We start from the raw sequence: 14,773 nt of genomic DNA, 5'->3' as shown, positions 1-14,773 counted from the left end.
TTTTAAAAGCAGACCATACCAATTTATTCAATAAAGGTATAGCAGGGATGGGTAGATATTGACTTCTGCTTTACCCATGTAATCCATGGGTGAGTACGGTCCGGGATGGGCAAATTTCTTAAGCAATTCCATTGCGAGGATAAACCTACAAGCAATCTCATGGAACACCCCATCTGTGCAGTGTGCATTGTGTGGCCATGAAAATATAATATATAAGTTGACATGGCCTTACAGTGTAGATTTGATCAGTTAAAGAATAACTGGTCAGGCATCTCTCACCACAGAGCAGGATTCAAACAATGAGTAATAATAAAAAGGGAAAAAGGCCCTGAAAATAAATAAAGAATAATAAAAAATAATTTACCCAGTCAAAGTCTCACTGAAGTTTGAAAAATGACTACAGGCGAATGGCCAAAGAGGAAGAAACTGAGATCCTATGCAAATAGAGAGATACAAACATATTAAGGGTAGTCCGCATGCCCGATTGAAGAATTTCCTCCAAGGGACGATGGAGATGAGAAACCAATGAAAAGGTAAGGTGTTGAATTTCATGAGAAGACACCCACAACCAAGAACAGGAGGAAGATGATAAAGAGGAATAAACCAATCGAATTAAAAGCCAAAACCAACTGGTGAGGGTGGAAGGAGAAAGATCACGAACAGAGGACAACTGCCAAGGAATAAAGATGTGGGAACGAGCACCATGGAAGAAAGCCATGCAGGCAACATAACAGCAAAAAGCATGTACAGGACATAGAAGTCTATCCGGATCAGGCCATAGATAAAGGTGGGAAATGAAAGGAAGGGAAATTAGTAAAAAGGAGGAGTAACCCTCATGAGCCACCAAAGTTTAGGGGAGGAAAGAATGATCTGGATAAAGGAGAAGATATCTAGAATTATAAAGAGTATGTGAAACATTGATGGCAAATAAATCAGACCTTTGATGACCACAGGCTAAGAGGAGAAGGAAATAAGTCTTAAGGGAAAGGTGAAACAAGGAGCACATGGAAAATGGTTTGAACAGAGGCAAAGAGAGGCCGTGAAGAACCACATTAACATCCCAATCCAGAAGGGCAGCCCGTCACAGCAAATGATGAATCTGGAAGGAACGCATCAACAGGGAAAGAGTAGGAGAGGTAAACACCCTATGGTATAAGGAAGAACGAAAGATGTGGGACAAGCCTGCATGATCAAAAAGCCAAGTGAGGAAATCTGCAATACAAGGAACAGTGGGAGGAGCAGGGGAAAAACCTCAACCCAGAGACCAATGTCAGAAAACGTTCCATTTGCATTGATAAACTTCCATGGAGGAAGGGCAAATGGAACGAGCCAGAAAAAAAGCTACCTGTCAGGACAAGCTGGATCTTCTCGCCAAGGACCAGATAAAAAACAGGCATAAAGACAGAGGTGACTGAGGTTGACAAAGAAGGGATGAAGTCAGAGGAAAAGGAAATGGAGGGGTAAGTTGGAGCTGCAGAACCTGTGGAAACCATGGCTGAGCTGGCCAGTAAGGACTTGACACAGAGTGGTATGGATGATCAAAATCAGCTAATGAAGAAGTTGATTCGAAGGAATAGACATATAGATATTTGTTGGTCCACTCCTGTCTGAAAGCATTGACAGCCAGAGCAAGAGAATGAGAGGGACAAGAGACCAATACAGAGGCAATTTGTGGTTGAGGTACGAGGCAAAAGCATCGATGTGAGGACTACCCCACTGAAGGCAAAGCCACTGGAAAACAAGAGGATTGAGAGACCAGTTTGTGGGACAGACTTTGTCTGAACAGGAAAGCTGATCCATGACAAGACTGAAAGCACCCAGAAAATGAATGCAATGATATGAATATCTAGTGTGTGGGCTCAAGAAAGAAGATCCAACGTATGGATACAGTGGGATCAAGAACAGGTGCTACCCTGGTGATTGAGATAAGCAACCACTGAAGAAAAGTCAGAATGGATCATTACCATATGATTTCTAGTTAGATGAAAAAAAGGAACCAAAGAACGATATACAGCAAGAAGCTCCAAGATGTTGATATGATAAGACATTTCAGTTGCAGACTATTACCCAAAAGCTTTCTGTTAATCGACCCATGTCCCTCATCCTTGAAAGGATACATCTGAGAAAATGTGTAAATCTGGATGAGGAGGCAGAAGCAGGACACCTGCCAACATGCGTGTCTTGTCCAACCACCAATGCAGATCATTGACCAGGGTAGGAGGAAGGGCAATAAGAAACATCAAAGGATCCCTCACAAGATTCCATTGGTCATGAAAAGCTCACTGAAGAGTGCAACCTAAAGGGATAAAGGCTGCCATGGAAAACAACATCCAAAAAAGTGATAAAACCCTGCGAACTGTAATAGAGGGAGCAGTATAAGCATGGAGAAGAGTAGAAAGTTGTGCCTGAGATGGGTGTTGAAAAAAAAAAGGTCGCAGGTATGACTTCTCAACTTGATTACCCATCCCACCTGAGCTGCCTCCAGGAGCAACTTTTGAGTGTGATGGGCGAATTCCTGTTCAGAATGAGCTAACAGTAGCCAGTCATCCATATAATGATGAAAGGGCAACCCGAGAGCACGTAAGTGGCGAGCGAATGCTCTGACTACCCGACAAAAGACATATGGGGGCAAAGCAAGCCCAAAGAGCAGTGTGCAAAAGTGATTAGCCACCCTGTGGTGAACAAACCGAAGATAGGGTGCAACTAACAAGATATCCGTATATGCAAATAAGTATTTGCGATGTCCATTTTGGTCATCCATAAACCTGGAGAAAAAGCCCACCTGAGGGTGAGAAACAAGGCAGATTGAGAAATTGACCGAGGCAGGACAAATCTATTATAAGCTGCCAATCACCAGTTTTCTTGGGGACAAAAAACAGCCTGAAATAAAAGCCTGGAGAAAGATGAGAAACAGGTTCGATGGTCTATTGAGAGAGAAGGTCCTGCATTTGACAGATGCGGGTTGGTGGTAGGATTCCGAGGCATAGGGAAGGAAATGGGTACCTGAGACAAATAAGGGCTGAAGAAAGTGTAGGACAAGTTCCTTGATGAAACCTGAAGAACCCTCAGATCTGTGGTGAAAGATTGGCAAAGGGAAACTTTCATACAATGGAGCTCCCACCAGACCAGAGCCCACTAGGTTGTTACTGGTATTGTTGGCGACGTGCCCATTTACGTCCAATAATACAACAAGATGAGAAACCACTGGAAAGAGGAACAGGTAAAGGCTGAAAAGGACTAGGAAAGGAAACAGGAATGTGGGCTTGTCTTGGCTCCAACTTCAACAAACGTGCTACCAACGAGAAAAGGGTGGAGTGTTGATGCCCAGACTCTACACGTGATTCCAAAGTATCAGGTACACGATCGAAAATATACCACCAATGAAAAGGGGCCATACGCAAGTCCCTAAGACAAGGGAGTGGCAAACAAACCTGGGACAAGGCCACATCTCAACCCAGAAGATCCCAACAACAGAGAAACCACATGTGTAAAGTGAGAGCCAAATATGACAATCTAATCAATGTATAGGTAATAAGGGAGAGGCTTTCCCTTGAAAAACCCTCAGGGTATCGGTGAATTGCCTCGGAAAGGAGATAGATAGTAGATAAATACCATAGAAGAGAAGTAAGGGTAAGACAAAGGCAGGAAAATTGGGCATGGATTAAATGCACAGGGTTCATACACAGAATTGTGGATTTCATTCAAGGACTTCTCAAGGAAAATCTGACTACGTTGATTTAATGCTTAGAGATAATATAAACATAGAACAAATATATTTATTAATATAAATTTCATAACATGTCTTTATTATGAAAATTTTTCATAAATTGTATGCAAAAAATTGTAACTTCTAAGTATGAAAAGTACCCTGGTAAACAAAATATAATGTTTATGAATCCAGCAGTTCACTGAGCAAGTTCACTTTTCTGCTCCAACTGTTTCCCAATGTCATTTAATTTCTGTTGTTTTTCCTTTGCACTTCTTCTAAAGGCATTGGATTTGACTACAAGGGACAGGTTGCCTGTTTTTCTGCCATTTCTGCCAAATCATCTGCTGATTTTGTGAGAGAGATAATGTTCTGGTTCAGTCTAAGTTTCTTTGTCTTGATGTCCTCTATTTCTTCCAGATCATTATTTCTCTTTCTTTGTTGTGCTTCTGTTATCTTCTTTTTTCTTTCCTTTTCTAGGTAGGTGTTGTACTTTTGTCTTGACATAGCTGCAGAAACCAGCAGAGCATTAGTTATTGGTACTTTAGTCACATCACCTTCCTTCACCACATAATCACACACAAGTCTCTGTGCCACTAGTGAATGCTCATGTAGGTTCTCCTTTTCAACCTCCTTATTCACAGAAAACCCATGTTCTACATCTGCTTGGCCATGACTCAGTAACAACAAAATCTGCACAGCATTCCAGAGTTTCGCATAGTTCTCATCATCTTTCAGCAAACCAGCTAACAGTTCATCAACTCTATCATTATTGACACTGAAGGCAGTGAATTTCTCAGATGCAACACATGGGATGTTTTCAAGGAAATTAGAATAATCCTTTACAATTTCATCTGAATCATTTTCTTTCACCTTCTTTGTACTACATATACATCAACCACTTTTTGGAATTTGGTTCTACATGAGTACTGGTTCCCAGGCCTGACCATTGTCTTGGATCCAAGAAAGACAACGACCTTATCAGTGAATATGTCAATGGGCATTTTTCCTTTATTTTTCCAGAGTTGCCACCAGAAATGATATGCATTCCATTCGGAATTCCAACAGCCTTCTCTCAGAAACACCACTTGCATCTTTCAAGGCTTTGGTGGTCATTAAACCAATGTCAACTTTCTTGTAGTTTACATGATTTGCTTTATCATTAATGTCAATATCCATGAGTTTTTCTGTGGTTTTAACAGCAGTGAGAACATCCTCCTTTATAAATCTTCTCATCAATACTCTTACCATACAAGATAAGTCAAATGCCAAAAAAGCAAACCAATGGCCAGTCCATTTGGTACTTCTGAAGAAATGGCTACATTTCTCCAGCCACCACCTGGAAGAAATTAATCTTTGCCTTGATGAGCTTGTCCGATCAATGTTTTAGCTTCAGCTGCTCCCACAAACTTTACTATATTATCCCACACTTCAGTGGTAACCTGGAACTTTTGGTCAACAGTTCAAAGTCCTCTCTCCTTGCTAGGAAATCTTTGAATAAATAATATAATGCAGACAACAAAGAATCTATGCCCCACGAGGAAGCTTTTACCCCTGTCTTAAAACTGTTGTTCACTACGTGAAGACCACAGGAACCAATATTCATCAGAGATGACTGGAAGTCATTCAATATTTTTTTATTCATGATGTCATGGAATTTCCAGTTAACATTTGTCCTGTCCATGCTTATTTGCACTAACTTGGGTTTTTTTCAACATCTCTACTCTTTCTTCGAAATGTGCAACCATGTCTTCTGCAGTTGCATGACCTAAAATAAAAACACATACAAACTAATAAATTGCAACAGAATGTTTATAAAATTTTAATAAATGAAATCTAAGTTTTTATTTTCTTTGCAAATTATTTATTCAAGTCAGACCAGTTCCCAATAACCAAGGAACAGGCCTAGAGGTTAGATTAGTAAGACATTATCTATCTATTTAACTTTTTTAATTTTAAGTTTCTAATTATATAGGGTCTAATCAAAAAGAAAGAAATGCTAATTGTTATCCTTACCAAGAAATTTTGAATCCAAGTAGCTGGTAACTACTCTGTTGTCTGACCAATAGTGTACATGTACAGCCATCTGTTTTTTAGGCTTTCATCAAAAAGAACAGCGTAGTAGTCATCCCCAATGTTTTCTAAAGGACGACTCTTGAAATGTTCAGCTAGTCCAAACACACATAAATATGCCGATTTTCTATCTCCACAACTAAATTGTTTTGAGATTTTGCTGTCTGGAAACATTTGGCTGAATAATAATGAAATTTCTTCATTAGACTTATATAAATGATGTTTTGACACAGTGTAAAGTGTCCACAAAATTTCTGCTTTAAGAACATAATTTTTGTTACACAATATTGGCGTAGAGCTAGGCTTATTGAGTGTACTAGTACTATTCGCACTAGCACTAGGTCTAGTAGGCCTCAAATTGCTTGACTCATCAATATCACCACTGTCACTGACATTGTCATTATCATCGGCATTGCTACTACGGACACTAGATCCAGTTGCCGTCTTAAATTCAACAGATCTAGGTCTAATTTCTTCCAATTTTCCACCAAACAACATGCAATCCCCCATAATTTGTGGCCTTCATAAGATCCTTATGCTTTTCACTTTTACTATGTGAAGTCAGGGCACTCAATCTCATTGAGGATAGATCAATAATTTTGTTGCAAATTGCACACAATGCTTTGTGTGTGTCCCCCTTTACCTCTCGAACCCATTGATTTAAGTTCTTATCTAAGAGCCATGCATGGCTAAAAGTGGAAACACCTGCAGGCATCGTGTTCAAATATTTGTATTATAATACAAGTGGTGCAAGGTCATGCACCATTTGCCATGCGACTCACTCGGAAATTGACGAATATATCAATTTCAGAAATTTGCCGAGATGGAGTGTGTGCACATCGGTAAATATGCGACTGAAAACACATGGCCAGCACTCAAACAATGATGTGATTTTTTAAAAATTATATTAAATTTGATAATTTATCCCGTACTAATACGAACACTCTAGATGTAATGGGATTTTTACAAATAGGAAACAATTTTTTCTCAATTCAAAATTCAAGGACTTTTCAAGGTTGAATGGGAAAAATCAAGCACTTTTCAAGGATATTATAAAATTCAAGGAGTTTTCAAGGATAGACCTAAATTCAAGGACTTTTCAAGGTCTGTGCAAACCCTGAGGGGCTGCCCCCTACACAGGTAAAATCAACCCCAACTGTTGATAGTTGAGAAACGAACAGTCAGCCTGATGGTAAACTAATACAAACTGACTTGTAACCCATGGAGGACAAGGAATGCTGGCCCCCTCAACCAATTGTGAAGCAAGTTACTCAGCATGAACCCTAATACCCAGGAAGGGTGGGAAAACTAATTAAGGAGAGGAAGAACTATCATGCAACAAAGAAGGACAGGATCATAGGAACTCAGGGAAATGGATAAAATACCACATACCTGAGAAATCATGTCTAAAAATGTGGTATTAGACCTAGTTGATTCCACAGGTGGGGCATAGGAAGACACGGGAAAATCTGGTAGTGGAACAAGGCTATCAAAATCTTCATCAGCCAGAACAAGTTTGGCTTGCTCAGGAGGAAGTGGGGCAAGTTCAGGAGGAGGAGGTGGACTCGTATGATGATCAATCTCATGACAGATAATCCCAGATAAATCCAATGACGATTCTCCCCCACCTGCAGCCCATGAAATAGTGCTAATAGGAGGTACGATACTCAAAGAGGTAACATTAACCTCAGAATTCATTGTAGAAATATATATATATACCAAACAAAAGTGTTTGATGTAAAAAAATGCGAGTGTGAGGAAAAAAAAATGATTGGGAAATGAAGTTAAAGTAAAATACTTCTTCAATGTAAAGAAAATAAATTAATTAAGAAATCCCACTTCAGAAATTAAATGATTAAAGTCACAAATGCAAATCACATGAAGAGCACCAAGAGAATAAAAAAACATCTGAACAAAAGTACTGCCAAACGAGAAGTGATAGTTCGGTAGAATTGAATAGAGGGCATCACATACATCATAAGAGTATGTTGCACTATCATTGGTGGAGGGTTGTTGCATGACATTTTGCATGAGAGATGTATTGGAATCAGTCAATTCCAATTAAGGGGAGATAAAAGGCTTGTGGCATGCATTGTTTTTTTTTTGCTTATAGGGGGCAGCACTGAACGAGAATAGATATTTATGTGAGTGGAGGTAATGTACCGTATCGGAAATACTTTTCAAGAAGAGTTCACGAGAAAAACTACATGCCTCATTAATTCACTTGTACGTAGCATAGCACATCAGACAATATCATCCACAGTGGATACCATACAAAGCCTATTTTCTTTCTAGTAAAAGTTTATGTGGTGTGTAAAAATATTTTCAAAATTTTATTGATATACTTTTCTATTTGAGATATCCATGTGTTTTTGTATAAGAACGTTTTTAAATCTAATTATGACTAATTTGAATCAATTACCTGATGTTAAAAATAGATCAATCAGAAAAATAAAACTCGGACTGGAGTAAAATTTGTCTCCACCCTTATTTTTTTTATACCAGTTGTTCACTTTATAACATGTATTTGCCTTGTGACTGACTAGTCATTCACCTTATAACATGTGTTTGCCTAATGACTGCTCTATTGGACTTTCTAAAGGAAGTTACATATTTCCAAAGTCATTAAAATCATAAACATGAAAATAATAACTTCTTATTTTGCTTGTACGAGGGGGGGTACAATGGCAACAGCTGCAGGCACATGCATCTATGGGCTAGACTGGTTTTTTCCACCGACAATTATCCTAGCTACAACCCTGGGTGCATAATTATTGGTTTTCACATACAAATAATACTTTCCAGTATATGGCAAGATTATATAGACTGGACATTTAAGTACTTTTGTTTATTGAAGTAAACACAAATTATTCAATTAATCAGATAAATAGTAAAGTTATTTTTCCATAGACAATTTCTGATGTTGCGCAGTTCTGAGTGCAAAAATTGCTAAGTACTTGAGATTTAATATGCACATTGGACTAAAATGTTCACTAGGTTATCTTTAAATACAGTTGGCACACAGCTTGTAAGATTAAAATAAAGGCCAGTAAATTTTTTTAAGGTAAAAGTTGCAGTCAAATTTACCATCTCAATTTTGCACTTGTGTTCAAAAACTCAAGTTTATGACCTCGTTGATGTTTAACAGTAAATTAATACTTTATGCTTACTATTTAAATATTCTAAAATCTGAGAAACCCCATTTGAGTCCTTGAAAATAGAAAAAGCATCATCTACACATCTTTTATAATACGTATATTGGTTAAAAAGACTATGTGCAATTATTCAACCACTGTTTTTGTGAAAACAAAGGAAAAGAATAGGTAAAGAAGCCAATCTGGCAATAGTTACACCATGAGACAACAAAGAAACTGTCAAACAGTCTATCAGCTCTTCTGTCATAGCAGAATATGTCAGCAAAATCCAGTTTCACAAATGTAGCAAATCTTTCAAAATCATTACAAGTGATAATTCTCAAAACATTTTTGTGGTAAAATGTAAATAACTTAGTTCAAATAGTATGTGAATGTCATGTTACTAAAACGAATTCCTAATGTAATGGATAAGTATCATGATGTTAGGCCAACTCATTTCCAGCTAACTACACTGTATCTACTTACTTAATGCAAAAGGATGGTAGACTCTTAGTTAATGTAATCTAAAATAACACAGTTATTTCTTTTCTTAATTAATATTAATGATTTAAAAATTATCCATAAGTTAAATAAAAGTACAGATAAAATTACAAATAGATGCTTGGAATTTTCAATAATGATACTAAAGCTAAGATCAAAGATATGTGAATGGATGAGACATGGAAAAAGGGAAAAAGAAAATATTATGCTTTCTCTGCAATGTAAAACTGGATGATTTTCCAAAGTTGTTCATAACTTAATCAAAATGTTATATACACTGTATGGCTACTGCCTCTACTAACAACTACTTATACACTCAATGCTTTTAAAAAACAACAAAAAACTTACTTTGCATTTCCATTTAAACTTTTTATTTCCTTGTGCATTAATGCAGTACAAATGGAATTCAAAGATTTTTGTGGTTTATTATTTCAAAAAACAGTTAAATTTTAACATAATTGCTGAGCATGACTGAACCAATCAGAATGTCCATTTCCAACCTAGTAAAGTTATCATTAATTTAATCTTATATAAAAAAACATGTTTAAAAATTCAATAAAAACTAGCACCAATGCCAATTACTCAAGTACAATAACTGTACATACAAAAATATTAACACTGTAAATATCTGTAAAATGAAACAATCAATAGATAAACTACAAACTCACGTGGACAGTAGAAAGGTTCATCACTTCGATCACCACAATTATTGTGTCCATTGCAGTAGAAGTTTTGCCATATACATCGTCCATTGTTACACCGGAAACGTTCACTTCCTTCACAGGAGTGAGTGACATTGTCCACTGAGAATATGAACAGAAATAAAATAATTACAGTGAAAAGTGTAAAATCTTTATCTTGTATTGTCTTTTATTTCAAACTTGATAAAAACTCTTTAGAATATGCTAAGTTACTGGTTAATGCTTCAATATTTTAGACATTTGCATTGAAAATTTACACAAATGGAACTTCAAGCAGTATATTTTATGAAATTGAGAAATAAAAAAATTAAGTTCTTAAACCATTTACATAATTTAGGGCAATCAGACAAAATCTTACTGTGAACAGCAATGTAACTTTGTAGCTGCAAGTCCTTTTGATGCATCTATAACATCACTTAAACTCTTGTGTGTCTTACTGCTTTCTGTTTTTAGACCTTCAAATTAATGTATATAATCCTTATATTAGCTATCAAATAGACACATTCTCTTAGGTAGTGGATGCACACATGTCCATCATTACTAGAGCTGGGCAATTATTGGTATTTGATGATTGATGAATCAATAGCCACATTAATTGATTGGTACAGAGTTCCTTAAACCACACCACATACAAGCAATAATAAAAAAAAGGTTGGTGGTGGGTGCTGCCACAGAGTTGCCTTTCCTCTAGTCAGCAGTTCAGCAACAAAATAAATAAAATAAATTAGCAGCAGGGCTGCCACACACTTGTACTCCCTCTAGTTAACAGTTCAAAAGGAGAAGAAAAAAGAAAATAGCTGTCAACGGGCACTGCTAGCCAGTTACTTTCCCTCTAGTCACAGTTCAAAATTATTGTCATGACAGAAAGGCTTTGTATCCATAACAAAGACAGGGTGAGTAAGTTTGGTACTAATAGTTCAATTACATGTACAGTTGGAATAATGAAAAATTAGAAACACTAATTTTGACTAATCAACTGATTTTTGTAAGCATTTGCCAAACTTTTGTCATCCACAACCCCTTTTAACGAATATGGTTTCTTGTGCCCCCCCTCTTTTTTTAAATGAGTTAAATGACAAGAAGTAATACATGGATACTTATTAAAATGCTATATGTGTTATAGTAATTACTTATTACTTTCATTAACAAAAATTTTCTTAAAACATTTAATTTAGCATTATTGCACTACTGACTCTACCCTAATTGCTTGCACCCCTAAGTGGGGGGTGCACCTCGCATCTCAGAAAATGCTGGTTTACGTGACACTAATCAACATAATCACTGTTTATAAATAATCGATTATAGAGATTAATGAAATAAATTGCCCAATTCTAATTCATTAGTGTGTAATATCACTACATTAGAATCAACATGTTAGTTTTCATCACAAGTAATTAAGTGTGAAAAATAACGTGCCAATTATTAAGAAAATGAGTAGAAAAAGACATGGAAACCTAAAATTTGTAAATAAATTATGATAACAAAAATTGTGCTGAAAATTAGTCATAATATAATTTACAATAATTAATATTGTGAAATGTTTTATTTTTTGGACACTAGCTTATTATGGCTTAGATGAAATACTATATACAGGATATGCAATTTAATTACAAAGCATTCAACATGTGTAGCGGATGTGTTTATTTCTGTAAATAAGTCACCTTCTTGATAATTTTACAATAACTACAGATATTAAATGTTTCAAAAATAATCCTTTCAATGTAATATAGTATATATATCTAGATTTAAGATGTAAAATTGTAGTGTAAAATTTTAAACATCAGTTCATAATGGAAAATAACTGACAAGAAGCAGATGAGGCACACTTAAAATGTCATGTACCGAGATATTCAAGTTCAATTGGATATACGTGCCAAAGAGCAATATTTTAGAAATGACTGTTCTTATGTCAACTAAACCTTCCTTTTACAGATAAGAAATAAAATTAAGCTAAATAATTTTTACAAAAACTATCAATTGAAAAAATTTAAACATAAACCATATGTCTTTTTTTGGCCATTAATTTCTAATAAAGTGAGAAGTAATGAAAAATATCTGTAATGATGATAGAATCGATACAAAATAGAGTCAAAATTCAAAAATCTCAATAACAAGAGGACTTGCTAAAGGTAGACCTTTCACCATCACCCCTGAAAAATAAAATTTTGAAAAGCACTTAATTTAAGGTATTTCCTATCTGGTGATTTATTTAATTTTTTTATCCTATGTGGTTTATTATATTAAAAGTACAGAAAACAATGATATTTACTGCAACTTACCAGAATCAAACACAGTGAAAGTGGCTTCAAATCCTGTGTAATTAAAAGTGATATTTCCTTCTGTGGAACTCTGAAACTTCACGGTTATGTTAGGAAGTTTGAGAGTGGACACAAAATCCAGCTCTGGACAGTCTTCATCATGGCACTTGTGCTGGCCACATATGGGATCACTATAATTTGTTTGGTTGGACTGACCAGTGATCACTAATAACTCATCAAACTCACAGGATCTTATGTTAACAAATGAGAATGTTAGTAGCAGCTGGTATCCTACTGGAGCACAAAGTATTAAAGAACAGTTCATACCTGCTTTATAAAATGGTTGGCCAGTGAGGACTTGTGCAAGTTTAAGTGTGCCAGCTGAGTACTGGCCATTTTTGGATAAGACTAAAACTGCAGGATCTTGACTGTTTAACTGACAATAATCTGTTAAAAAATCTGCATAGGAAAAAAAATGGAAAATTTAATACAACATAAGAAGGAAAAACAAAAGATAACAAAAGTCTTAGAATAAACCCTAAAAGTATTAAATTTGTAATATATATTCATACAAGTACACAATTATAGCCAAAAACAAACCTTTAGGAGAAATTGCCAAAAATACTTACAATTTTCTTGCTTAGCACCAGCCAGACTGAGAGATAGATAGTTTGCAAGAAATATCCAAAACAAAAGTTTGGAAAACATTTTGCCTATAGAATTATAGCAACGTTTTCTGGTGGTAAATGCTATGTCTTTGCAGCCCTGCAGAAACGAATAAAACAAGTAAAATTAAACATAACACATGAAAAGCTGACATTTTTTAACCACGAGTTAATATTACCTATAATATTACACACACAATTACATATTTAGAGACAACAAATGCTTAACTTATCATCAAGATCATTCGATTAACATATCTGTTTATTGCACACAGCACTATACAGAACATAGCTAAAGAGTACGATACACAATAGACAAGTGAAAACAAATAATTACCACCTCCCAATGGTGGTGGTATTGTTTCCATTTTGTTTTTGTGTGTGTGAACAGTATAACTCAAAAAGCTTATCTGATTTTAGTTCAATTTATACAAAAGTAGTGTCCCTCAATGAAATAAGTTCTGTTGACTAAAGGACAAGGTCACAATAGAGGTTACTCACTTTCATTATGATGATAGCAAATCAGGATTTTCAAAATGGTCAGAATTGAGATAAAGCATTTTCACACCTTGACCTACATTTATTGAGGGTGATGAATTGTTTAGGTTTGTTACTTAAAAATCTTGAAAACAATGCAAGGCAGAGGATGCATCCTCTGAGTGAGTGCCTTTGTAATTCATAATTGAAATTATTTACGAGAAACTATTCTAGTATATGTAGATATTTAAACCAGTAATAACTTATTTGGTGTTTATAGGTGCATGTGTTCAATAAAGAAGTTGTTCTGTGCTACTACTTTTACATGTATTTAGTTAAACCACATCCAATTTAGAATGTTTACTGCATATGAAAGTTATTCAAACCAGAAATTATTCCATGTAGCAATAATTATTTGGTTTCCATGAAAACATTCGTTGGTGTATAGGTATAGTGATATCCATGGGTGCAATGTATCCCCATGGTAACCTTAATTATTTATTCTATACTTACAGCTTGAAGTAATTTAAAAACATTTTTGTGTTTCAGAGAGAGAGAAAGTAATGCCAATCACGTGGTGCCTCAGAAGGGTTATATAAAAACTATAATTTCTATGATGCAAGTAACCCCATGCCAATTTTCTGCCTTCAGTCTGCCAAGTAAGCACAAGTAACACACGCACACACACACACATGCACACTTGAAACTTTGAAGAACACACCAATTTGTCACACCTGGTCATTTTGGCACCTCTAATGTTAAATTAATAAAATTTTTAATCAAAGCAAGCTATCTTTATGAATCAAAACTAAAAATATACCTAATAATGAGGATAGTTAACTAAATATATTGTACAAACTATCTTACTTATAACAAAATGTTTTGGGACAACATGGAACCTATTGGTCCATCTCGGCTGTTCCATCTTCTAAACTCAACTAAAATGATTTTAAAAAAAATCTTAAAGCCAGCCCTTATCATTCATATACTTATCAAGCTTGTTCTTAAGCTCACTTAAATTTACTACCTCTACAACATCTGAAGGCAACCCAGCCCATAGGCCAACCACCCTGTTATAAAAATGAAACTGTCTTAACTGAAGATGACTCCTACCTTGCCAAAATTTATATTTATGGTTCCTATTCCTACTATTCTAACTGTTAAATAAAAAAAAAGATGATGTATCAACACTATCAATTCTCCTCACAATCTTAAACACCTCAATCAGATCCCCCTAACTCTTCATTTTTCAAAAGAA

General features: G+C 35.6%; 1 protein-coding gene across 3 annotated transcripts in view; it reads right to left on the bottom strand.

Annotated features, from left to right (window-relative positions):
- LOC106463186 (abnormal cell migration protein 13-like) overlaps positions 1–14,773 on the bottom strand; it is a 31,833-nt gene that overhangs the window by 7,579 nt on the left and 9,481 nt on the right. For all 3 annotated transcript variants that reach the window (XM_013923180.2, XM_022390629.1, XM_022390631.1), the window contains exons 2-4: positions 13,003–13,138; positions 12,395–12,832; positions 10,083–10,217 (exon numbers count right to left, since the gene is read on the bottom strand). In XM_013923180.2, coding sequence (XP_013778634.1) covers positions 10,083–10,217; positions 12,395–12,832; positions 13,003–13,081 — 652 coding nt within the window. In that variant the 5' untranslated portion in view covers positions 13,082–13,138. The remainder of the gene's footprint in view (positions 1–10,082; positions 10,218–12,394; positions 12,833–13,002; positions 13,139–14,773) is intronic.

The sequence above is a fragment of the Limulus polyphemus genome, unplaced genomic scaffold (assembly GCF_000517525.1).
Source record: "Limulus polyphemus unplaced genomic scaffold, Limulus_polyphemus-2.1.2 Scaffold1343, whole genome shotgun sequence".
In the NCBI taxonomy this organism is placed as follows: Eukaryota; Metazoa; Arthropoda; class Merostomata; order Xiphosura; family Limulidae; genus Limulus; species Limulus polyphemus.
This window is presented reverse-complemented; position numbering and strand designations above follow the sequence as displayed.